The 27,063-nt window shown below is 41.3% G+C and overlaps 1 protein-coding gene across 1 annotated transcript in view; it reads left to right on the top strand.

Annotated features, from left to right (window-relative positions):
• Positions 1-212: 212 nt before the first annotated feature.
• The window catches only part of PSMB7 (proteasome 20S subunit beta 7), a 55,224-nt gene continuing 28,373 nt past the window's right edge, over positions 213-27,063 (top strand). The window contains exons 1-5 of the mRNA XM_016210957.2: positions 213-281; positions 720-813; positions 1,437-1,534; positions 3,030-3,170; positions 7,619-7,734. Coding sequence (XP_016066443.1) covers positions 220-281; positions 720-813; positions 1,437-1,534; positions 3,030-3,170; positions 7,619-7,734 — 511 coding nt within the window. The 5' untranslated portion in view covers positions 213-219. The remainder of the gene's footprint in view (positions 282-719; positions 814-1,436; positions 1,535-3,029; positions 3,171-7,618; positions 7,735-27,063) is intronic.

The raw sequence follows: 27,063 nt of genomic DNA, 5'->3' as shown, positions 1-27,063 counted from the left end.
ACGTCCTTTCCCTGCTCTGTCGTCAGTTTCTCCTCCACTCCACTTGGGGTGATATACTCCAAACACCTCCGGGCTTCTCTAGGAACTCGCAACTCTAAGATCAATCGCCCTAGCACGGAGCGAGCCCCGCCCCTACAGCCCGGGTCGCCAGCAGCGCCGGAAGTACTCGGCTCTTTTTGTTTGATCCCGCCCCCGGCCCGGAAGTACTTTCTTGGGAAGATGGCGGCTGTGTCAGTGTATCAGCCACCGGTTGGAGGTTTTTCTTTTGATAACTGCCGCAGGTGCGATCCTTCCCGGGGCCGTGTTCGGGGTGGGATCGGGAGTGCGGGGCCGGAGTCTGCGCTGGGCCACGGTCTGGTCCGGGAAGTCCAAAGCAAGGGTGAGCGGCGCGGCCTCTGGGTCGCGGCCCGTGTGACTCAGGGGAATCGGCCTGAGCGTGGGTTTCTCCTGAGGCCGGGTCTGCTCTCCCACTTTCCCAGCGCACTTGGACATCCTCCGTCTCCGGCTCCTTAGGCGAGGTGCCGCCCCTCTCTGAGGCTCTCTCTGCTGAAAAAACGGGACAATAGTCCTGATATTGGCAAGGGGGATGGAGTGAACAGCTGGGCGTGAAAGTGAATAGTAGGTTCTTTTTCCCCGATTTCCCTATCACGTACTCTTTCTGCCAGTGCGGCGCAATGTGGTCCTGCCCGTCAACGCTTTATTCTCTTATTTGCTCTTAGAAATGCCGTCTTGGAAGCCGATTTTGCAAAGAAAGGGTACAAGCTTCCAGCGGCCCGGAAAACAGGCACGACCATCGCGGGGGTGGTCTATAGGGTAAGCCGGGACGGGCGGAAAGTAGCTGTTACACGTGACCCAGGCCTCCTTTCCTTCTCTGGGCTCTGTCGGGGAGGGCACATGCCACAGAGCACATCAGGAAAAGGTCCTTTAGGAGAGACTCTGTGAGGTTTTGTGTGCTTATCACTATTTATATTATTTTCTCACTTTGCAGAGTTTTTAACAGGATGCCAATTTACTTTTCTGTCTTAAGTTACTGTTTTAGAAGGCAGGAGGGTGTAGTGGGAGAACACAAGGCTTGGGGTCAGACAGGTCTGTTGATTTTTAATGGGAGGGTTTCTGCATCCTAATTCAGTCTTTTCCCATAGTATCTCTGATTTGTAAGGAATTCATTGAATCTCTGAGCCTCACTGGAAAACAGGAATGATAATTCCTACCACCTACTCAGGATTCAACCAGTAACATTTGTTAACAAGCCTTTTCTTGAATTCTGAAAGTATAGCATAATATTTTTGGTAGGGTTTTTTTTTTTGCCGGGAGGGGCGATGGTTGGATGTTTGTGGGGGCAGTGGATGACCAACATTGTTTTCCCTAAACTAGAGTAGAGAGCTGTGGTTTAATATGTAAGATTGTTTATAAATTTATATATTTTTTAAAAATAGGATGGCATAGTACTTGGAGCAGATACAAGGGCAACTGAAGGAATGGTTGTTGCTGACAAGAACTGTTCAAAGATACACTTCATATCTCCTAACATTTAGTAAGTATTGATTAGCTTGAATAGCTTTTATATTTTTAAACATTTCAGGGGTAAAATTGAATTTACTGTTTCTCCCTAAAACCTGTTGTTCATTCTGCATTTTCTTTCTGTCTCCCTTAAATGGCATTTTTATCCACTTGTCACCTAAGCAAGTCATTCTCAAGTCCTCTCTTTGCTTTAGTCTTCCATTCAGTTGGTGCCTGGTCTGCCTTCTATGTGCCCCCTCCTCTTTTTTTTAAATCCTCATCCAAGGAAATTTCTTTCTATTGCTTTTCAGAGAGAGTGGAAGTGGGGGGAGAGAGAGAGAGAGAAACATCAATGTGAGAGACATATCGATTGGTTGCCTCCTGACTCACCCTGACCTGGGCCAGGGATTGAGCCTGCAACTGAGGTACATGCCCTTGGCTGGAATTGAACCCAGGACCCTTCAGTCTGTGGGCTGATGCTCTAACCACTGAGCCAAGCTGGCTAGGGGTCATTGTGCCCCTTGAAACCATTCTCTTCTGTCCTTCCCTCTGCTGAGGTCTTCGTTCAGATTTTTTTCTTAGCTGGACTTTCACAGTTGTCACTTTGGCTTCTCTGCCTCTGGTTCCTACTTCATCTCTATTGTTCATTCCTCGGTCATATTGGATTTTGTAAAACACAAATCTAATTACGTTCCTTTTTAAAAACTTTTCAAGAGACTTTTTACATGTTTACACTGCTTTCAGGACAAAGTCGAAGTTGTTTAAGGCCTTGCACAATCTCACAAAAAGTTGATCTTTTCAGCCGATTTAGCTGCCATCACCCACTGCTCTAGTTGTACCTGACGGTCCCTATTTCCTTCATGTCCCTATTCTCCTGGTCTCCAAGCTATTTCACCTGTGCTTATCCCAGCCCCTCTGCTTAGAAATACCCTTTCCTCTTCTCTGCTTATACAGTGTTTTTATTTTATTCTTCCAAGTTCAGCTCATATGAAACCTCTTCTCAAAGATCAAAATTAATTGCTCTTTTCTTCAGTTTCCCTTAACATTGGTACCTGTGCTACTGTATTGTATTATACAAGGTATAATTTTTGTTTACCTGTGTCATCTCCACTCAACTTTGAAATCAGGTGCTACGGCTGTCATATTTTCTTTATTCCCAGCACTTAGCACTGGTACTTGGTAGTAAATACTTGGTAAATGTTAAATAGCAAGAGTTTTAACATGCCTTGCTCTTTCGTGCAACTTGGATGTATTTATATAGGATTAGTAAAATATGCACTTTTTTAGGAGCCCAGAAACTAATGATTTTAAATCTCATTGTGCCACAGAAAATATATTTGCATATAATTAGATGCATATTGTCAATTTTATGTTTATTTAAATTTGATTAGACAGAGCAGTTACAGTGCAGATATACTCAGAAACATCTCTTTACGTACCTGAACTTCATGGATGTTATCCAAGAAACTACTTCTAATTGAGCCCTCTGGTAATTGAATTTCAGCTAAGTTTCTCATCGTGTTTTTTAGTTGTTGTGGTGCTGGGACAGCTGCAGACACAGATATGACAACCCAGCTCATTTCTTCCAACTTGGAGCTCCACTCCCTCTCCACTGGCCGCCTTCCCAGAGTTGTGACGGCCAATCGGATGCTGAAGCAGATGCTTTTCAGGTAAGGTTCCAGGATGAGGATTTCTATAGTATCTTTTTCTCATGTCTTGGATTTGTAGACAAGGGAAGCCTGGAAGCTAGAGAAAAAGTATTCAGAAGTCCACATTTTATTTTAGAAATCAGTTGTTACTAAAAAGCCATTTTAATTTCATAAGGCTTTTGATATTGAATATGAATTTATGGAGTCTGTTGCTTTTTTCAGTGAGTAAATGACATGTGACCAGTTGAGTCATTTCCTCAGGCATAGGGATATTACTGGCTCAAAAAGACCTTTTCATAGGAAGAAAGTTAGAGTTGGAAGGAACCTTTGAGGAGTTCATCTTGTGAACATTGTTTTTTTTCCTCGTCTGTCAAGGGGAACAAACAATGAAATGAAAAAATGGTAACATTGATATTAACCAATGTTTATCTCTTTGTGCCAGGTCCTGTGCTAAGTGCTTGTGCAGTGATCTCATTTTATCCTTTTAATTCTGAGGTCCAGGCTCCTCCAGTTTATATGTGAACAGATTGAGGCCTAAAGAGGTGAAGTCACTTGCCTGACCTGACCTTCACTTGAGGCAGTATACTATAGTGGAAATAGCCTGGATATTTAGTCTTGGGGTAGAATACTGGCTTCTTTGGGGACCTGCCTTACCTTTCACAAATTTTCTCTCTTTTCCTTTGTAGAATGTGTGCATCGTGATATCTTTTTTTTTTCTTTCTGAGTTGACCAGAGACCTTTATTGATACACAAAACATTTTCTTTATCTCTGCCCCAAGCAGCAGCTGCATTCAGGCCCGTGACAAAGGAGAGCAGGAAAGAAAGCAAAGATTGTAAACAGGCAACTCAGAGGTCATATTCAGCTTGTAGAGAAATTTTATTTGGGTCACATAGTGTTGTTTTTTGTTTTTTTTAAATAGTGGCCACTAATTATAAACTGGGAGATTTGAATGAAAAATCTGGATTTCTGGATGCTTTTGAAAAAAAATCAGAGAGGGTGGGGTAACATATGGCAGTAATCTTCTGGAACTGGGTGTCAGATGTTGCCGTGAGAAGTGGGGGCCTGTGTCTGGTCTGTCAGTCCCTACCTGGTTCACTTCCCTTTCCTTTCTGCCTGGACCTTGCCTTCCTATACATTTGCAGGCCTTCATCTCTGCATCTGGCATGGCCTCTAGACTCTCAGTAAGCGGATATGAGGTTTAATGTCGCAAACCTCTGCAGCAACAGTGGTATAGTTCCCATTTTACTGGTGAGGTGACCGGGACTTATCAGTCCTATGGGCAGGAAGCCTAGTCATACCCATCTAATTTCTGCTCTGGCTGTATGAGCTCTTATGTCAGTGATTTCCATTTATTTATGTACATGATCATCATCCTAACCTAGAGAATTATCACCTATCAAATCAGTTCTCCCAGTACAGTGTGGTCAAGATTTCTGAAGAGCCCTGGCCCATGTGGCTCAGTTGGTTGGAGCGCCATCCCCTTGCACTGAAAGGATGCTAGTTTGATTCCCAATCAGGGCACATACCTAGGTTGTGGGTTCAGTCCCTGCTAGGGTTGCATGTGGGAGGTAACTGATCGATGTTTTTCTCTCTCTCTCTCTCCCTCTCTCTTTAAAGTCAGTAAAAAAAAACCCCCATGTCCGCCAGATTAAAAAAAATTTCTGAAGACATTTGTAATTTTGATTTGATTTTAAATACAAAGCTCCCTCCGGTGGTTTGTATGGTGCATTACATTTAAAACAATTTTTGAACCTGTAAAATTGCAGTAAATAGACTATTTTAAGATTCCTTGCAGTGTCATTTAAAGCATTTAGCTAAATCTAGCAGATGTTTCTGTTAATCTCTTTAGAATGTTTTAGGAATTCTAAATTCTCTTTTCAGTGTTTTATTATTTTTAGTTTAACATACTTTGTAAAAATTAAATTTTATAAAAATTTTAAGAGGAACATTAAAAATTTTAAACCAGAATAATTATGGTCCTTTATGTCTTCTTACATTTTTGTTGAGTTACATAAAATGATTCAGTTGTATAAGGGAAAAAGTATAGGATTTGACCTTAGAAGCAAGGCTTATGACAATACCTAGTACAGGGCCTGGTACACAATTAGATCCCCATAAAATTCAGAGGCTGAAAAAGAGTGCAAGGTGTACTCTTCTTGCTGTTAGTATGTTGTGACTATTGTTCCCATCAGTAGAAGAACTCAGCATCCAGAGTTTTTACCTTGAGTCCATAGAGGAGTTGTAGAGACCTGTAATCGTAAAAAACTTTTGTCTATACACTTGTTATGAGGTAGGGTTCCACAATTTCAGTAAGTTTTTCTAAAGGGTATGTGACCCATAAAAGTTTAAGAATCATTGCATAATTTTTGGTAGTATAATAGAATTCCATTCTGCTACCCAATTTTTGAACATTAATGATGTTGCGTGTTTCAAGGTATTTAAGCATTATAAGTGAACCCTTTGGAACATAGACCCCTTTAGGTACTTGTGATTAATTCCTCAGACTATATTCTAAACTAAATTTCTGGAAGTGGAATTGCTGGGTGAAAGATATGGGTAGTTAACACTTTGATGCATATTGCGGAAACTATCCTGAGAAAGATTGTACTAAGTTGCACTATCATCGTAGTGGATGAGAAAATGTAGCACAGTTTTTAATGATTGTGTAGTTTTCTGTTGTAAAGTGTATCAGGTTAGCCAATTCTCCCTCTAACTATTTCCTTTTTTTTAAGCATCAAACAGTACTGCAGTAAACTATTCTTGTGAACTCATTTCTGTGTATTTCTTCTATTACATCCTTAGAGTTAGATTCCTAGAAGTAGAATTTCTGGATCAGTTTTTAAGGATTTCAATAATTTCAATATCTTGGACTCTTAAAAGCATAAAAAAAAAGTACTGTGTTTTAGCTTGGAAGGGAACTAGCTGATTATTATTGACTTTAAACACCCTGTTTGATAGGCAGTTGGTATTGTGGATCAAGTACTGGACTGGGGTGGGAGTGGTGGGTCTTGTGATTCTGGCTTCTCATTCTAAAGCCATGGAATGTAGTCTTGATCTTGCTGCTAGTTCATATGCCTTAGGGCCACTTTCTTCCTCTGTCTGGGCCCTTCCTTCTTCTTCTTTTTTTTTAAAAAAATATATCTTTATTGATTTCAGAGAGAGGAAAGGAGAGGGAGAGAGAGAGAGAAACATCAGTGATGAGAGAGTCATTGATCGAGCCCGCAACCTGGGCATGTGCCCTGACCGGGAATCGAACCCCGATCTCCTGGATCCTAGGTGGACGCTCAACCGCTGAGCCACGCCTGGCCGTGCTGGGCCCTTCCTTCTTGAGGCGCTTCTGAAATCCTTTCCTGCTTTTTAGTTTTTCACTTATAAATAGAAGATTCTTTCTGAAATAACAATTTCGTAATCAGGGGACATGGGAAATATTGGACTTGACTATTCTCTTTACCTAGAGCACTTCCTGATGGGTAGCTCTCTCAAACAGTCTAAAAGTATGATTGCTTCTTGTGTTAGTTTATTTATATCAGTTTTAATAATTATGATCATTAGGCAAATTCAGCATGTGTTGGTTTCCTTTTTCTTCCTGAAGGGCTAAAGGCTCACGGTGGAGAACTTTAAATCCAGCATGTTACTGAGCATAGTAATTCTAATGGCAAATAATTGAACCAAATACAGGGAATGCAATTTATAGAAGTAGAAAACCAGCCAAGTAAAGGGTCCAAGGGAACAAATATGTGCATAATTAAACAGGTGGGGTGGGGTGGGGGGGGGAAACATATTTCCGTTCATGTTCCTGAGAAGTATAGCTTTGTCCTGTGGGTGGTAGCAGTGGGTTTTATAGGCCATCATGGAGTAATTTCATCATTCACTTCCCTGAGTGATGAAATAGTTTTCTTTTTTACTCACGAGCTTATATGTATATATTTATTATTATACTTTTGTGGGTTTATTCAGGGGGAAGGTGTTTTGACATTAGCCATTTTCCTTTTAGGCTGTGGTGAGGTTGATAATTTGAACAGCTTGAGTTTAGCAACTCCTCATGTTAACTTGGAAGGGAGCTTATCTGCTGATCACAAAAAGGTGTGATGGGAAGGGTGTCGATAATTTTTAAAGTAAGCCAAGCTTGGCTTTGAGACACTGGGCAAGCACTTAATGTCTTTGGGTTGGTTTTCTCTTCCCTGAATTGAGAATATAGAACCAGCCCTCCTTTAAAGGGAGTTGTGAGACTGAGATGAAATAAAGAATGTGGATTATCTCACAATTTACAGTTTTTATTGGCTGATAGATGTTCAACTGAAGTTCATTCCATTCCCTATTTTGTTCCCATCAAAGCTGTAACCACTTAGTGAAACAGTGACAGTATAAGGAAGGCTTTTTGTTTTCTGACATCTCATATACTTTTGGTTAAGTTACAGTGATGCAATGTAGACTCATTTTTTTTTCTTATGCATACTCTGATCACCAGGTATCAAGGTTACATTGGTGCAGCCCTAGTTTTGGGGGGCATAGATGTTACTGGACCTCACCTCTACAGCATCTATCCTCATGGATCAACTGATAAGTTGCCTTATGTCACCATGGGTGAGTGTAATGTTTCCCTGATGTTTCAGAATCCTCTTATTTACCAAGATGACCTCTTAAAGAACTGATCTAGTTCCTGTTAGAGGAGGCAGTACAGTAAAATGGTTCATTCTACAGATATGTATTGAATTCATTGACTTCTTCCTACAGGGTTGTCTCTGTTCTATGTGCTTGGGATATAACAGTGAACAAAATTTTGATAAAGATTCTTGCTTGCAAGGAGTTTATATTTTTGTGGAGTGGATAGACAGTAACAACAGCTATTATAAATATCACTTTCTAATGATAAATACTAGGAGAAAAAGTAATTTGAATAATACTGTGCTACATTTATGTAAGATGTTACATTTGGGGGAAACTGGGTCAAGGATATATGACAACTCAGTGTGTTAGTTCTTACATCTGCAAGTGAATTTAAAACTATCTCAAGACAAAAGTTAAAATTAATGCAGGGAAGGGGAGTTGGGAGTGTTGGGGGGAAGACAGACTTCAGTGTTAAATAGGAAGTTCCAAGGTAGGTCTCATGAAAAGGAGAGTTTGAGTGGAAGAGCCTTCTGGGCAGAGAGAAAGCTGGAATGGAGGCCAAACTGGCCAGGGCAGGAGTTACTCTTTTTAGATTAGCTTTTTACATTTGTATTTTAGCTGTAAGTGCTAGATAAGAGAGTGTGTGTGTGTGTGTGTGCGCCGCATATGTGTATACATATGTGTGTGTGTGTATATTTATTTTTAATCTTCACTCAAGGATATATTTTTTATTAATTAGAGAGAGACATTGATCAGTCACTTCCCGTACATACCTTGACCCGGGACTGAACCCACAACCTAGGTATGTGCCCTGACCAGGAATCGAACTAAAAATCGTTTTTGGTGCCCAGCTGGGTGTGGCTCAGCAGGTGGGCATCAGCCTATGATCTAGGAGATCCAGGTTGGATTCCCAGTCAGGGCACATGCCTGGGTTGTGGGCTTGATCCCAGTGTGGGGTGTGCAGGAGGAGGCCCATCAGTGACTCTCTCGTCATTGATGTTTCCATCTCTTTCACTCCCCCTCCCTTCCTCTCTCTGAAATCAATAAAGGTATATTAAACAAACAAAAAACCTTTTTGGTATATGGGATGATGCTCCAACCAACTGAGCCACCCAGCTGGGGCAAGAGTATAATTTGTGATGACCAAAAAAAAAAAGTGATAAAATTAAGAAGATTTGGAGTTTGTAAGCTCTAAATTTTATGTTAAATTTCTGAGTCAAATTGTATGGGTCCATGCCCTAGCCAGTTTGGCTCAGTGGTTAGAGCATCGGCCTGAGGACTAAAGGGTCCCGGGTTTGATTCCGGCCAAGGGCACATACCTCGGTTGCAGGCTCAATCCCTGGCCCCAGTCAGCTTGCAAGCAGGAGGCAACCAATTGTTGTGCCTCTCTCACATCGATGTTTTTCTCCCCGTCCCCCCAAAAAGTAATGGAAAAAAATATCCTCGAGAGAAGATTAAAAAAAAAAAATTGTATAGGTCCAGTACTGTTCAGTGGGGCTCAGGTGGTTGAACGTCATCCCAGGCACCGCGACGTCAGCAGCTCAGTTCCCCGCCAGGGCACGTGCCCGGGCTGCAGGCTCAATCCCCAGTAGGGGCATGCAGGAGGCTGCTGATCGATGTTACTCTCTCATCAATGTTTCTCTCCTCCCTCTCTCTCTAAAATATTGATAAAAACATTTTAAAAAATTGTACAGATCCAGAAATCTGAACAGGTTCTGTGTACCTGGTGTTTTTCCTGCTGTTTTTTTTAACCTGTTACATTTTCGATCTTTTACATTTTGGCTCTGCAGAGCTAGGAGCACTGCCATCGTGAATAGTTTGGACATTGCCAGTTTGAGACGTTGCTATTCCATTGTGTTATCTAGCCTCTTAGAAGGTTTTTATACAACAGCTGTTCCCTGTTGTGTTTGTGGGGAGAATGATTTACCCCTGGATGTCATATGGATGAATCTTCGTAATTATTTTAAAATAAAGATCCAGTAATTTTACAATTGTTTTGAATTGCTTAATTCAAATGTATTTGTTATCTCCATCAAATTACTATTTCTCCTCATCTAATGCTTTTAAATGTAAAAGTGGACTAGCTTTTTCTATTAAGTACTTTCATTTCTTCTTTTTTTACTTCAAAAATTTCACGCTTGCAGGAAAGAACAGTGCACAGCCCTGTATACCCTTTACTTAGATTTGTCAGTTATTAACATTTTACCACGGTGGTTCTCTCTCACACATTATTAATTTTTTTGTATGTGGAACCATTTGAGAGTAAATAGCAGGAACCATAAGCCTCCACCGTTAAATCCTTTAGGGTGTTTTCTTACATCACCTTGATGAAATCATCAATTTTTGGAAATTTAAAATTGATAGGAGGCAGTTTTATTTTTAAGATGGGAACAGCTGAATTGGTTTCCTTTGCTTATGAACGGTAGTAATTTGTCTTATGAGCATAATCCTGAATTTAGGAAAAGTTGCTGAAAGTGAGTAGTCAGGCAGGTTTGTGTCTGCTCATTTCATTCCTGCAACCCCACTTTGTGCTCTGTCCTGGCTGACAGTGATCTCTCATCTCTCCAAGTCTAGTGTAATACCAGGGTTAGGGTTCCACAACTCAGTTTATAGCACACTAACCCTGTTCAGAAGTCATTACTCCACACAGTCTGGTTTTGCTATCACGAGAGACCAGATTCAGAAGGGCAAGACCATCAGTAACACCCGATTTTAATATGTGAGTAAATTGTTACTTCGAGGTTTAGTTTGTCCATCTACTTATTTATCAACTGTTTCTTGAGGGCCTTGTGGGTAAAGGTCCTGGAGCAGGCTCCACAGGTAGAGGCGAATGCGTGATTCTTGCCCTCCCCATACTCTCCATGTAATGGCGGAGACAGATGTATGAACTGACAAGGGCAGTGAGTACAGAAGCCACTGGAGGCCCAAGGGAGGAAGGGTCACATCTAAACTGGAGGATTTCAGGAAAAGCTTCACCTCACTTGAGCTGAATCTTAAAAGAAGATTCATTCATTTACCAGATACTTGTTTAGTATCTACTATATGTTAGGCCCTGTGCAGGATGCTGGGAATATAGTGGTCCACACAGCACCTGCCCTCAGAGCTTGTAGCTTCATGTGGGAGACAGGAATTAAACAGAAAATACTCATTCTAAAAGAATGTTCTGGGCTAAGTGCCCTGGAGGAAAAGCACAGTAAGAAGAGAAGAAGGGGAAGGAGTATATGGGTAATGGATGTTTGGGAGGTCCTTACTGAGCAAGTGACATTAAAACATTTTCTAATTGAAGTAATTTGCAAACATGACAAAACGTTCAAGTGGGAAAAATATTACATGAAAAATAAGTCTCTTATTTCATATCCCTTCTCCAGAGTAACCACTGTTAAGAGTTTCTTGTCGTTTTTTTCTAGAAAATGTTTTGTGATACATCTTCATATATCTCTGTCCTCTATGATCTGTTTCTCTGTCCCTATTAAAAATACACAAATGAAGTCATACTGTACATACTGTTCCCTGACTGTTAACTTGTTTTGAAGAAGTTTTGTGTCAGCCCATGTGGCTCTGTATCATGCCTGTAATAACAGCTTCATAGACTTGCATTATATGGCTGTACCATGAATTACCAACCCATTTTCCCATTGATGGATTTTTGGTTTTCAGATTTTTGCAACAAATGTGCCTTGATGTACCTGTATAAATACATACACAGGCATATTCAGATAAATTTCTTGTAGTAGCCTTTCTGGATTGTAGGCAGTGGAATCACTGGATGATTTAAGGAAAAGAAAGGAAGAATTTTTTCAAAGGATAGTATGTGGCTCACTGACTAGCCAGGAAGGCAAGAACTGGTTTGGAGGCCAACAACAATATCAAAACTCATGCTGCAGGAGGGTCAGGGCAGGCGAGTACAGAATACTCCAGGCCGCGCTGCTGGGCCCCGGCTCACTGCTCACTTCGCTGCCCTCGCTGCCTCGGGAACCCAGTCTTCCTGCCACCTCGTCCACCACCAGATAGCTCCTTGTAAGGGAGGGTGAGTGCTTCTGATTGGTGATGCTCAGTTACCCCCCATACAGTGGTGGGGTTCCCCAGATGTAGGAAGGAAGTACAGCTTCTCGCCAGCCCAAAAAAGTGACAGATGGCCATACAGTGTGTTTTACCTTTTGAGAGCTATTGCCAAATTGCCTTCCAAAACGATTGCAGTAGTTTCTACTCCTATCAAGAGAATATGAGAATGCCTTTCTCTGACAACCTCACCAGTACATGGTACTCTTGCCAGTTTGATAGGTGAAAGATGGGAAGAAATAACACAAGCTGAGACCTGGATGATAAGTATGAATTGGCCGGAGTTCCTACCCTACGGGAAGGACTTTTCAGGCCCTATGGTCAAGGAACTGAAAGGCCAGACAGAGTTTGCTGGATGGGCGAGACAGGTGCATAGGGTGGGAGGAGTGTTCCCTGCAGGGGGTGCAGCAGAAACAAAGACATGGATGTTCATTCAGGAGGAGGGAACAGAGGCAAGGCTGGAAAGCTAGGTCAGAGAGGGTCCCTGTGATAGAAGGTGAGCTGTCTTGATTTTGTCCTGGAGGTTTCCATCTAATGTTTTCCAGCAAGGAATGACAAGGTAAGATTTGCTTGTTAGAAAGAGCTGTGTGACAGCTATTGGGAGGAAGGTTGGCATGGGGGTATCTGGAGGCTTGGAGGGAGATTACATCTGGCCAGAAATGTTGAGGGTGTGGACGGGTCCAGTGGCAGTAGGGATGGCCACTGACATTACGGAGATCACTCAGAAACCATCCGACCATTAGGCTTGATTCCAGGTCTCTGTCATTTGTCCTCTCCTGTGTTCCTCAGTGCCGGTCCCTTCCTGGCTCTTGACCGCAGCGTTGGAGTAACTCCTTCACCTGAGGCCACCTCCCTCCCAGTTGGGCTCTAGGTCTTTTTTTCCGCTCCTCCACCTGTACAACAGGCCCCCTTGCCTCCCTGAGCTGGCTGCCACACCCCACCGCTGCGGTGCTGCCATCAGAGACCTGCCCGGGCGGTCCTCCTCCTCACTCTGGGTCTAGCAGGAAGCCACTGCATGGGGCTGCCCAGGCTGAGTTAGTACGCGCCCCTCAGGGTATTTGGTGTGAAACAGGGTTCCAGGATTCTAACACTGTCCGTATTACCCTTTCCCTAGCCCTGTCCCTCCTGCCCCTGTGAAAAATTGATCTCAGAGAGTGGAATTTGTGTTTTACTTCCAGAGTCCTGTGTGTGACTGTGAATATTTGATGGTGAATTAATTTTCTGATACTCTCGACTCGTTTGTGCCAAAAAATGATTGAAACTTAGCTTTAGAAGCCTTAGCTGCTGTTTATTGTTTGTGAACTGGCAGTTTACAGCACCCCTGGAATAGAGTTGGTTTACACTGTGTTCCATTTGTGTGACCCCAGGTTAGCGCAAGGGATTGCATGTGTGATGGGTTCTTTTTTTTCTTTTTAAAGCTTAGTATTAGTTTAAATTTAAAGCACATTATGGAGTGTCTCTGTGCCACAGGATGCTGGTACTGTCACATTATTTTCAGTTAAAATTCTATAGAAAGGATGCTGTCATTGCCATTTTATTGATGAAAAATCTGAAACTTAAACGAGAGATTTAGTAACTTGCCTCTTATTGCTCTGCCTGTAAATGGCAAAGCTGGGATCTGAACCCTTGTTTCTAGCTTAGGCAAGCCCAATACAACACACTGCTTTGGTTTGATCGTCTTACAGATTTTACTTCCTTAAGCTATTAAGCCATGCTTCTAAATACTGAAAATATTTGTACAAATTCCAGAAGGGTGTTTATTTGTCTTGCATGCTTTCGACTGCTCTATGTGCAGATTCTCCATCTTGCATATTAAACACAGTATTTACTGAAACAGCTTTATAGTATCAGAGGAAAATTTAAAAAAATTATACACAACCTTATACCACCCCAGGACAGCATGACTTTTATTTTTATTTTTTTCTAATCCAAGTTCATTGGAAGAGGACCCCTTTACCCGAGAATGTGAAAGAAAATACAGACTTTGTGCTGCCCAGGCTCATCTGTGTTGCTCTTTTGGTCCCTTTTGGCCACTGTTCACCTTTAGTGGTTTGTGTGCGTCTTTGCCTATGGTAGTGGCTGTGCAGCACTGCCTTTCTTCCTAATGAAGGCGGTCTCCTGTTAGTGTTCTTTTTTGTTCTTTTTTTCCTTCTCTTTTTTCCCCGAGGGGCTGGGGAGCTGGATTTTGAGAGAGACTCCCAGAATTCCCAAAATTTGGTGGACTTTGTTTTAATCCGTGTTATTGATTTTGGGCGAGCTATAAACCAAATCTCAAACTATAGGTAAAACAGAGGGCCCTCCTAAGTGAAAGGTTCCCACGGAGCATTGACATTCACTGGGATTGAGGCTTTTCATAAATGTAGCTTAGTGAGACAATGAATATTTCATGTCAATTCTCAAGCTTTAGTTAAATTATGTTTTTTTATTATAAAAAATTAAAAAAATCTTTGTAATTAATATTTTTTTATCTGAGTGATTTGACAGTAAGAGCTGGAAGCTACAAATTACCCGTAAGACAAGGGTGTCCAAATTCTGTCTACCCATGGGCCTGCATTGGCGTCTAGCCAGGCGCCCGAAGGCTACTCTTAATTTACATCGACTGGAAGACACCTGTCTCGCCGCGCGTCTTGAACGTGCTGGCGCAGCTCTGAGCAGAGCCCAGGAGCCTCCTCTCGAGGGCTCGCCTCCCCAGGGCTCGCTGAGGAGGACAGTGTATCACACCCTGTGCGCTGTGGCCCTTGGGCAGCTTCGGTCCTAAAACCTTTCTTATGGATGTGATGTTGACCATGAGAGCAGTACGCATCTAGCAGTGTCCTGAGATGCTTTACTGATTTAATTTTTGCAAGACTGTGAGGTGGGTGCTGTTATCCCCATCTTACAAATGAGGAGTTGAGGCTGACAAAGGTACGCTGAGGTCACCCAGCCGGGAGGTGCATGCTGTGGGATGGGACCTCATTCTCTGCAACTGTTCCCTCTTGCCTGTGTTATTGCTGTGAGTGGTGTGTGGCATGTGGTCCAGACCGAATGTGATTTGGTTTATTTTCAAAAAAGCAGGGGCCCCTTAGGTTTTATTTAATTATTTCTTTTTTAAGAGCATAGTTTGCAAGAAATTGCAGGTGATCGATTAGTGTGATTGTTGAAAGCTGAGCAAGATTCTTTGACTTTTCTTTCCACTAAGGGGAAAGTGTTATGGTTTTATTTTTTTATAGACAAAATGTGGGTTCCTTTAATTCTCAGATTAATTAGCTTATTCTTTCAACTTGCCAGCTTTCCTTTATTAGGCAAACTGAAGTGGTGTCAGGAGAAGCCTGGGGACCATCTTTTGCTATTAGGTTGGCAGTGTTCCTGTAGCAGCATTGGCAAGGTATATAACATTTTTGTTTTTGCCCACTTAGTCACATAGAGAATTAACATGAACAAAATTTCAAGCATGACATTCCTGGAAATGAGGTCCTTGGACAATTTAGGAATTCTGACTTAAGGAGTAAACATTGGTATGCACCATTAGGGACGACTTTGGCCACTGTCAGGGCCATTCAGGTAAAATTTGATCTCCAGATAAACTGGTTATACAGTTTCCTAATTAATGGAACGTACCTCTTAAGTCCCAGTTTATGGAGCCCCCTAGTGATTAAAAAAGATTTGGGACAGAATACTAAACATACAGAAGTCTCACCTTGTGGGCAAAAAAGAGTCTCAGAAATTAAGCTGGAACATAAGAACATCGGCAGGGAATGCAGGCCTGCCATTTTATCTGTTTTTACACTGAAGTGCAACCTTTGTGCAGACATTTTGATATCACCACATGACTTGATTTTGAAAATGCTCCTGTGCTGTATAAAATTAGTGCACTAGAAGATGGCAAATATTTTTCCACATTCATTTTCAACTCTCAGATCAGATGTGAACTCTGCAGCACTGTATTTAGTTTGTAGGCCTACATGAGAGCTTCTCAGAGGGCGTGTGGACTTCATGGCTCTAGTATTGTTGGAAATCCTTTTCCTGATTTTTATGGGCCATGTGACTCTGCAGCGGGTTCCACAAGCCTGTGTCTCTGTCAGCACTGGAGTGAGCCCTGGCCCCTGCTGTCTGTGAGTCAGGGGCTGTGCAGTGGAGGGAACCCCATTCTGGTGGGAGCTTTGTCCATATAGTTGGTGACTACCCAGAGTGGGCTTTCTGTAACCACCTGAGGTATAACCTGTAATCCTAGAAAAAGAGAGAGAAGCCCTGGCTTCAGTCCCAGCCCTGCTTGACCGGGGCTAGTCCCCTAACCATTCTGAACCTCAAGCCCCTCATTTCGATAAACAAGCAGATTGTTTTTGACTTGGGAAGCCCCCAGGGCTGTTGGGATGCTGCAGTGTCATTTTGTGTGTGAACAGGTGCTGCTCTTCGTGTTTTGAGGTAGTGTGGGACAGTGAAAAGAGCTGGTCTTTGGAGTCCAGCTGGGTTCAAATCTAAGTCCAACATTAGCTTTTGAGTATGAGCATTTATGTTTTTCTGAAAAATGGTGGTTCGAGAAGCTGTCCCCTAGAAAATGTGAGGATTAAGTGGGATACCATATGTCAAAATCTTCATGTAGCGCAGCGTAGATGTTTGGTGTATGGTGTTTTGATAATTTTAGTGCTAACATATTCTCTGTGTGCAGGACTGTGTACTAGGATTTCTCTGGCAGTTTTTCCTGCTTTGATTAGTATAAGATGCATTTCAGAAGATTTAAAATGTGCAGTGCATGGATTTTATATTTTAAAACGTATGCTGCTATGGAATGCCAGGAATTAAACAACAGGGAACCAAAGCCCATGAAAACTGACTTGTGCATCTTGATTCCTGTTTGCTGCAGAGGTGGTACTAAGCCAATAGATGGTGCCATTTTATTAGGGAATGAGAAAATATTTACTCGTAAAATTCATCACGTTACATACTGGCATGGAATATAGCTGGCCCTCGCCAGTTCTTAATCTCGTCTAATTAGAGTGGACTTTGTTCTTGATTCTGCATAAAAATGTTGAATGTCTATTGTAGGTAAAATGGTGAGGTATTGGAATTAACGTGTAGGGTGCTAGTCTTCCTGTTTTTTCTGCTCTGACATTTGCCATGAAGTCTTTTCTGACTTGAGTTCAGTCCTTAGTCTACAACCAAGTAAGAGCCCTTGCTAGGACTATGTTTCAGAACAGTTAAATTCAGTCCTTTGTTTTCAAACCCTACCTCAGAGGGAGTGAGGTAACTAATTCCTCTCTACCTGTTCTTTTTTCAGAATTGGCCCTGCTACAGAAAAGTGCCTTTATACTCTCATAAACTAAGTCTTGACGTTCTTTTACTTTCTTATTGGAGAGATAAGTGGAAAGTCATTTTATGCATCAGAAGACTTTTCTCTGCAGAGTACTTAGAACTAGGGATTTGCTTTCAGCCAGATCTGCCATTACTAGCTGTGTGACTTTGGGTAGATTCTTTCACCTCTCTGAACTTTATTTTTTTCCGTCTATGAAATGGAGATAATAGCATCCACAGATGAATTAAGTGAGAAAATATATATAACAGGGTTTTACACATTTTTTTTCAGTAAGTAGGATTTCTTATTGTTTGCACACAGGCTCTGTGGACAAGATAAACCTTTACTTATGATTAAGACTATAAATTATTAAACTCTGTGGTCCTTTGCCCTTGAGTGTTCAGAGGGAAATGGCAACTTGGAAAAAACCGGCAAAGTGGAATAACGTGCAGTTTGGGAAGTTATTTTGGAATGTGGACCAGAGGAAAGGATGCCTTTGAAAGACCTGTCAGCTTAGACTGCCTTGAGCTCGTGCCACAGGAGGGGAAGTATGTGCCCTGCGCCCAGCAGAGTGCTTGCTGAGGGAGAGCAGGGCCTGCTGCTGTGGGAAACTGCTTAAGAGAGGCATATTTTGCCCAGCCTGCATGGCTCAGTGGTTGGGCGTCGACCTATGAACCAAGAGGTCACTGGTTCAATTCCCAGTCAGGGCACAAGCTTGGGTTGCGGGCTCTTGCAGGAGGCAGCCGATCGATGTCTCTCTCTCCCATCGATGTTTCTGTCTCTCTCTCCTCCCTTCTTCTCTCGGTAAAAAATCAATAAAAACTTTTTTGTAAAAAAAGAGAGAGGCATATCTTAAGGTAATTTTCATCGTCTGTCTTAGCCTTTAAACATATGGTTAGGTGAACAATTTTCTGTCCTCGTATCTCGTGGCATTTCATTAAAATACATTAATAAAATAAAAACTTTTCCATTTTAGGCGTGGATGTCCTGATTGTTAGTCTTTTCTTAAGAGTAAGTGTTTAGAACGTGAGACGTTGCACTTGCAATTATAAGAAAAATCCCTGTTCCCTTCAAGTGGTGTTTAAAATTATTTACTTAGAGTAAAATTTAACTCCTTTTTGACTACATTATGTTTAGAAAAGGAACTACCTTTTTTGAGAAATTAATTTTGAGTGAAAATATTGTTAAACATCTATTTCTAAGCATATTAAGGGGAATATTTTTCTATTCATTGGGAAAGAAAGATAGACTCTCTGACATTGAGGTACGTTTGCTGCTGAAAAGAAAGCATTCTTCCCCTCATGGGGGGGGTTAAGTGTAATACTCAGTGCTTACTCAGGAGTGAAAGCATCAAATTAAACTGTTTGTGCTGACAAAGGACAAATCTGGATTTCAGCAACCCATGCAAGATTGTCTGATTGCTTGGCCTGCCTCGCCTGGAAGCTTTTGGCCAAGACTTATAATGAAATGCATGCATACAATTAAACCACTTTAAGCCGGTGTCTGAGTTTTCTTGGAACCATAAGAGGTGCTCCACTGCTCTCTAGTGGCTGAACGTGGTCCTCTGGCACCAACATTGTCCTGTATTCATAAATCAGCTCTTCACACATTGGCAGTGTTGGCCTCCAGAGCAAGCAGCAACACCTGTAGACAGGAACAGAGTGAAAAATGATCCCAATCCATGGGCTGTGGAAAGCACCAAATTTCACCCAGGATGAGTGGCCAGTGGACTAACAATGAGCAAGTGTGAGTAAGCACTCTGTCGGGGCTGGCTGACACTGATGGATTACAAAGTTGTGTGTGTCTCTTTTACTGCTGCATGCATCTTACACCTTGGCAGGCCACAGTGCCAAACAGGTCCATGGGTACTTACAATGGACCCCTCCTTAGCTGAAGGAGCAGCTTTTTTTTTTGTCCTGAAAAGATCTGGTTAAATTGATTTGAGGAAAAGCAGTAGAAATCCATTTCCTGCTGGTTCTCAGAACTTCATGACTTTGAGAGAAGAGATTTTGAACACCTCTGTTTCCAGTATAGCTGTCAACCCTGTGACTTGCTGAGAATGATTGTATAAAATAGCTCTTGGAGGTTTGGGACCTTGTCTTAGAGTACTTACAGTAGTTTTTACTATGTGCCACGTATTCTGCTTTACACATGTCGTCTTGTTCAAGTCTCCCAACCACCCTCGCATGGTTTGTTTTAAGGAATGAGTTGAAAGTTGCCCTTCTGAAAGGGAGTTAAGAGCCACAAGACCTAGGTTTGACCCTTCGCTTCACTGCTTATTTACTATATTGCCTTTTAACTGGCTGAGCCTCGGTTTCCTTGTCTGTAAAATGCGGGAAATACACCACTGAGGTCAGGTCCGGGGCCTAAAAGGCCTCAATAAATAGACTTTAAAGCAAATTTCTACCTGCTGGCTTTCAGATCCTTCCTAGAGTTTGACTTAGAGCAGCAGGTTTTAGAAATTTATTTCAGTCTTTTATTGTTTCTTCAGTATGTCTGATAACATAGTTTCTAGAAATTGCTGTTTAATTTAGCACTTTAATGAAGCTATAAAAATAACATTTTGTGTTTTTAAAAAAGTCCTACTGTCCTCAAGCCATACTATGCAGGTGTTTTTAAATATATAGTGCAAGTAAAATCAATATCTTAGATAGTAAGTTTTTTTGATACATTTTATATTTTGTCCTGAGTTGGGTTCTCTTAGAAAAAGTTAGGTTCAAATTGAGCTACTAATGCTGATAAACACCTTCAGTGGTTTTAGAAAATGGAGACTAATTTAATTTTTTTTTTGAATGGGGCTATTTTAAAATAAAGACTCATAACAGACCCTTGAGTGGTATTGCTAAATAGTAAATGGCATCTGCTTAGTCATTTAAAACATTTAACTAAAATCCCAATCTCATTTGAATTTCCAAGCAAAACAACACAAAATAACTATATCCAGATGTGTGGTAATTGTTCTGCTGAAGAAAACAGTTAGATAGTATGCTTTTTTGGGGTGGGGGCTAAGAACATATAGCTGCTTTCATGCTTACTTGCTGATCTTTATTTTAAGCTTTTTGGCTTTGTTATTTGAGAGGCAGCATGGTGGAATGGCAGGAATGTTTGACACTTTGTTTTTTAATTAATTAATTTTTATTAATTTTTATTTTTAAAAAATATGTTTTTATTGATTTTAGAGGAAGGGAAAGGGAGGGAGGGAGAAAGAGAAAAACATCAGTGTGAAAGAGAAACATCGATCACATGATCGAGCCCGTAACCTGGGCATGTGCCCTGACTGGAATTGAACCAGCAACCTTTCGGTGCACAGGAGGACTCTCAGCCAGCTGAGCCACACCAGCCAGGTGTCAGACCCGTTAAATTCAGATGAACTGGGTGCAGATTCCCAGATTTGCTTATCACTGGCTGTGTGATCTGGGCAAATTCCTTATCTCTGAGTCTTGGTCTCCCCTTTTGTAAAACAGGGCTACTGCTACCTGCCATGTCTGAAGAGCAGACAGAACCGATGTGACTGCTTTGAAATTTCTTCAACACCATGTGCACTATGTTTGTTGTGGTCCGTTTAGTAATTTGTTGGCCACCAAGTAAGGTTCTGGATAAGTGGGATCTGGCTTTGGCACTGCTGTGCTCAAAGGACTTTATTATTAGGATGATTTTTACCTCTACGGCCATCCTAAGGAGGGACGCTGGTAGAGAGGCATGGTGTATTTATTTGTTTGTGTTGATTGATTACTGTCGTTGCTTGGGTCTATTGACTCCTGCATGGATTGACCTTCAGGCCCCTGTATACAAATTTCAGGAATAAGCGGCTTGCTGCTGCTGTTACACAGCAAGACTGTGACAGCTGGTAAGGTCTTGGTCTTTTTGCTTTTTTTCCTCCTGTGCCTCCGCAGTGTTGAATTCTTATTTTTCTCTAAGCTTATACCTTAAAAAATTGCAGTTAATTCATAGTCTCTGAAGAAAAATAAGAAAAAAAAAGTAAGCAAAAAGAAAATAGCACCATCCAGAAATAAGCATGATATTTTGATTTATGTTCTTCCAGATGTGCATAATGTGTATTGTAGAAGCGTATCTACTCATGTTGCTTTGGGACAGATTTTTCTCCCCACTGGATGTTAGACCATGGACATCTTTCCATTGCCAACAAATATTGACATTTTAAATGAATGTATATAGTATTTTATAGTTTATTTTCTATATCTTCTGATTGTTGAATCTTTACCTCCAGCTTTTCTATTTTCTTTTGTTGCTAATCTAAACAGTGATTTTTTAATATACACAATTTAGGCTCTTGTCCATTAATTCCTTTAGAATAACTCTCTAGCAGTAGCATTGCTGGTTTGGAGGGTATGTATAGCTTATGCTTTCTGATTGCTACTTCTAAATTGCCCAGTAGGGAAGATCCATCCATTTTTTGCTTCTACAAGCACGTTAAAGTGCCCATTTTACTACACCTTTGTCAGCAGTGGGTCGTAGTCTTTTTAATCTTTGCTAATCTAACAGGCAAAAAAGGTTATTTAATTTTAATTTATATTTCTTTGATTACTAGTGAACTTAGTGTTTCTAAATGTGTATAGGCCTCTGCCCTTTTTTTTTGGTAAACTGCTGTTTCCTTTCTTTGTTGGTGTACTGATATTATTTTTCCATGAGCTCTTTTTAGTTATTAATATCCTGTATGCTGCTCATCTTTTTCTGAGTTTCAGGGCTTATATTTTACATTGTTTATAGAGGTTCTTTTTTTTTAAGCCAATGTTCTATTAATAAGAACAGATATTTTATTTTAAAAAGATTGGCTGGAGACATGGCTCCTGGTGGCATTTGTGCCTGCGACCCCCTTTTCCTGGAGGTCAGCGGTGTAGGCGACCCACAGTGTCATCTTGAAGCTCTGTGGGTGAATGAGGCAGTCCCTGACAGAGATGGGAGCAGATGTGCTTTCTGGGACTCTCAGAGGCATCTGTTAAAGGAGGAATTATTGTTTTCTTTTTAAAAATTTTTAATCCTCACCTGAGGATATGTTTTTATTGATTTTAGAGAGAGAGGAAGGGACAGAGAGAGAATCATCGACGTAAGAGAGAAACATTGATTGGTTGTTACCTCTCATACAGCTCCCGATCAGGGACTGAACCTGCAACCTAGGTATGTGCCCTGACTGGGACTTGAACCTGCGACCTTTTGGTGTACAGGTCGATACTCCAACCAATTCAGCCACCCGGCCAGGGCAGGAAGAATTCTTTTAATGAGCACCTAACAGGGCAGCCAGGGCAAGGCAGTGCCCACCTGGGTGGCTGCAATGGATCAGGAGTGTAGAGCAGTTCCTGGCCCCCGTGGATGAGAAAGGGCTGAGCTGTGTCTCCTTCCCCCATCCCTGTCTCTCCACACACAGCCTCACTGCTGGGAGGTTGGTGCTGGGTGGTTTGGGAGTTGGGAGTGGTTGAGCCCAGTGGTATGTGTGAGCTTGGGGGAGGACAGTGGAAGCAGGAGGTAAGTCATTGGATAACTAGGTAGCCACAAACAGTGTCTTGCACAGTCATTTCTCTAAATTCTGGTTGCTGAATTGCACCTCGTTTTTCTGTTTTAAAGTGCTTTGTTCTGGAAGCCACACTGGCTACTCAGTAACTGTGGGTAGGCTGAAAAAGGCAGCCTTGGTGGAGGTTGCTAAGGAGCAGCTACATGGAAACTACTGATGAGACAGAGAGCTTGGTAATAAAATGCAGAAATCCAAGGAGAGCATTTCACTCCTATAATATCACAGAGATTTGGACCAGACTAGGATGTATAATAGGACATAGTTTTGTGGGCTTGAAGCCTTTTTTTCTTTTTGAAAATTGAACTTGCTTTACATTTGAGTTTGTCTTATATTCATCCGAGTATGGTAAATTAGGCAATAAATGTTATTTTACACTTTATCAAGGCATTTACTGCTGTCATCACTCCTTGAGGGCCAGCTCGGAGTTTCCCCAGCTCCTCCATTTGGAAGTTGTACTCAAATCAGCCCAGCTTAACTCAACAAATTCTGTTTAGTGCTTGCTGTGTGCCAGAAGCTGCTAGGTTTGGAGGATGCAGATATGAAAGGATGGGCAGGTTACAGAGATGAGAGTGATAAACTCTCTGGGTGTGTGGTGGTCAAGGAAGGCTTCTGGGAAGAGGTAATCTCTCAGCTGGGATTTGAAGGGTAACCAGGAGTTCTGTGGACTGTCAAGGGGCAAAGGGACTACATGTCAAGGTGGGATAGGCTGGAAATGATATGAGAATTTAAGAAATTATTGTCAGGTTAGTGCTGGTGGAATGTCAAGTATGTATATTGGGGAGGAGGAGGGGACCCAAGAAGACAGAGACTAGTCATGGAAGGCCATATGTGTCTGCTCTGAACTATTGTGGCATGTAGAACTGTGTGTATGAGTGACAGAGTCACACCTGAGACAGGAACCCTGCCCTGTGCTTATTAGTTCCGTAATCTTAAACAAGAAGCTTTATCGATTCAGTGGGTTGCTATGAAGATGACTAAATGACATGATGAGCGGCACACGGTGGGTGCTCAACAAATGCTCTTGTTCCTCCCCCCTGGCTGCTTCTCCTCCCTACTGTAAGTTCTTTGAGGGCAGGCCCCACACCCCTTGCTCCTAGAGCTCATTCTACATTGGGGAGATGTATACTCCTTCAGATATCATTTCCCTTCACCCGGCATGCCTCCTGTTAAAGCAGAGGTCCCTGTACCGTGTACACTGTCCCTTGGCTTTTCTGTTTGTTTATTTCTTAATGGGAAACCAAATAGTTCTGTTTTTGGAATAGAAAATCAGGGTATTGCCTTGGTTTTGGGTATGAAAGTGTCAGGTTAGGTAGGTTGATGGTGAGACAATGGAATGTCTTAGGGCATTATTATGGTTTATGGGGAAAATGGGATATAAATATTTAAACAGTTTGTAGGTCACATGGCTGCTATACTAGTATGACATTTGTCTGATGATTTATTGTACACATGTAGTTTTAAGAGGCATTGAAACAAAGTCTAGGAAACTTGAATGAAATTATTAAAGAATACTGGTCTCATTGAGTTTACCATCTTTTTTCCTCTTAATGGCCAACTCCTTATTCCTTCCCCAAGTTTAATTGCCTTGAAATGATGTGAAAATTTGTATCTTGTTCTCTTACCACTTTGGGCAATTGCAGTCCTATTTGAAATTCTAACTTCAGTTTTCTAAATAGACACACATTCAGAGTTTCCTAGAAACCTGTTGACAATGTCAATTGTTCTAGCACTTCTGTGTATTTTTGAAAAGGGGGCGCCAAAGTCCTCCTTTTTTAAAAAGCTGGGAGGAGCTAATTTGCAAGTGATTTAGATACTGTTTTTAATGTTGAATTTCCCTTTATTTTCAAGTTTATTCGGAGTCCTTTGATCTCGGGGGAAGCAGAATCAGGCTGTTTAGCGAGCTCCTGCTTTCCAGAAAACTCTGTATGGGGGGGTGTGTGTGTGTGTGTGTTGGAGGTGGCTTGGTATAAAGGGGGAAGCAGAAATACAGTGTAATAGGACCCCTGTGCCCTTTCTACGCTTACCTTTCCCACATCTTATAGCTCTTAAAAATCACTGTCTCTGGTAATGTGAGAAGCATCCCCACACAGGATAGACACTTTTTGTTCTAAGAGTTTAGATTTAGTATGTAATTTCCACTTACAAAAATTTTGTCTGCAACATTGTTTCTAAGCAGGAAAAAATGTTCTCGGATAAAGGAAGAATTATTATATTGGGAGGGAAATATTTTTCATTTCTTGAAATGGTGGATGGAGCTAAGCAAAAGGCTATAGATATGCCCAGGAAAAATCAGAGTAAAACTAATTTATTTCCTGTGAAACTGCCAAAGAAAGGATGGCAAAGGAGAAAAACAGGATTAGTAAATTTTAAGGAAGAATGCCTTTAAGGTAAGCTTGGTTTTACCTTCTACCCTTCTACAATAATTGATTCCAGTTTTCCACAAAATTGTTAGCTCTTAGGTAGATAGCTGCCCTTCCGCTACCCTTTTTAATGTTTATTTCCGTTTCTGGTGTGTTACCCTGGGTTCATCACAGAGTTATCCTTGGACCAGGTTGGAAGAGGACAGCCTGCTGTTGGGTACTCTGCAGGAGCATTTTGTACCTAAAAGTATTTTTTTCTGAGATTTCTTTATTTGCAATTTCCTTGACAGCTGTGCTTTGTTTTGCATACAAAACCAGCTTGCTTTTTATTACTAAGTCTGAGACTGGTTCTCAACCTATGCCTTAAAACAGACACTTAGGTTACTTTCCCCTTTGATCCCCAAATCTCAGAGTAAACATGTGACTCACAAAATATTAATAGACTTTATTTCCAGATTTTCAAGGACATGTTTACTTTGAAATTAAGAGGTTTAGTTTTGGTGAATTTGCTCTGGCATATCTGCTAGTCTTATTTGGGTGCATTAGCTTAATATCACTTTAATTTCTGCTCTTTCCAAATTGCTTTTGTATCTCTTTAGATTCCCTTTTCTTAAAGGAGAAACAGTTCTGAGAGGGGAAAATGGGGTTGCCTTTTGCTCCCAAAGCCTAAATGAATAGTCATTGCTTGTAATGCAGGCCCACACTTGACGCTTCCCACTGCTTTAGATGTGATGTATCTGGTGCTGTGAAGGTAATGATCCTCAACCGCAGCAATATTCCGTAACAGGAGTATCTGTCATATTCATTGGGATTACCATGTTCATTGATTTGTGTCTGTAAATCTGCTGTTTCTACCCTTTAAATTTGATCTATAATTGGACCTCCTTAAATGGTTCAGATAAGGTAGTCTGTATTTTCTCAATGCAGCGTTGCTGTCAGCTTCTCCTTTTTCATTATACATTCAGCAGACTTGATAAAATCAGCAGGACACCTCATTTGAAACTGTTTAATCGCTGCCTTTTTCCTTTGCTAAACCATTGAGGTGGTCAAGCGATGTACACAAATCATTTTAAATAGAAAATATGGTTTTCTCTGTGACCCAGCTAAATAGATAGTGTTATGCAAAACAAGTTAAAAAGTAATAAATGCCAAAAAAATCTTCTAATTGGAGTAAAAAATTGTGGGCAACTCTATCTTCTCTCCAAAAGTAGAGTATCCTGAGATATTGCAAGGATTATAAAGACAAGATGATGGTTTTCTAAAGATTCTCTGGTTTCTGAACAAAGCAAGTTTAATTTAAAATTTCAAATAATGCTGTGCTGTCTTTTACATTCATTCTCAGGGAGTCTGTACTTATTTGTAATACCTTCACTTTACATCCGACTTTTGTGGGGAGAAATTTGCTATCTGTTAATATCTATGCAGCGTAACCTTTCAGCCATTTGCTATTGTGATAATAAATTTTTGTTTCTTTGTCTGTCATTTTGTCTACTCAGCTGTTACTCTTCAAAGTACAAACTAAAAATAATAGCTCCAAATAAATGCCACATAATAAAGTGTTTTACAGTTGTAGCTGGAATACTGGTGGCTGCGGCTTTCGGTCCTATTACCATTGCTGGTGCTGTAGTCTCTTCCCCGCGTGTCAAGGTGACTCTACCAGGGCCAGCTCATTAAAACAATCTATTCTTTCTAACTGGCTTAGTATTTAGCGCTATACCTAGCAGCCTGCCAGGGCACAGTTGTGGAGCACAAGATTCACAGCACAGGATATATGAAATTATGTGGCATTCACTTTTTGAAAAAATTACAAATTCTCCATAACCTCATTTTCCCTGCTTCAGCACTTTATTGTAAATAATTTACAATTACTCCTGTCAGTGGTAGAAGTGGGGCCAGTTGCAGGTTTACCCGAGATAGTGGTAAGTGTGACTCCAGGCTTTTGAAGAGCAGTGTTTACCTGGTTTATGTGTTCCTATAGGATTAATATTTACACTGTACTTGAATGTGACATTGGACATGTTTTGCCATTGTTGCTGCCCCAAGGTAAACTTGAGAAGCTGGGAGTTGGTAAATACACTAAAAATGCATCT

Source organism: Miniopterus natalensis, chromosome 12 (assembly GCF_054644295.1).
Source record: "Miniopterus natalensis isolate mMinNat1 chromosome 12, mMinNat1.hap1, whole genome shotgun sequence".
NCBI classification, from domain to species: Eukaryota; Metazoa; Chordata; class Mammalia; order Chiroptera; family Miniopteridae; genus Miniopterus; species Miniopterus natalensis.
The sequence above is the reverse complement of the archived record's forward strand: the minus strand, read 5'-3'. Positions and strand labels throughout refer to the sequence as shown.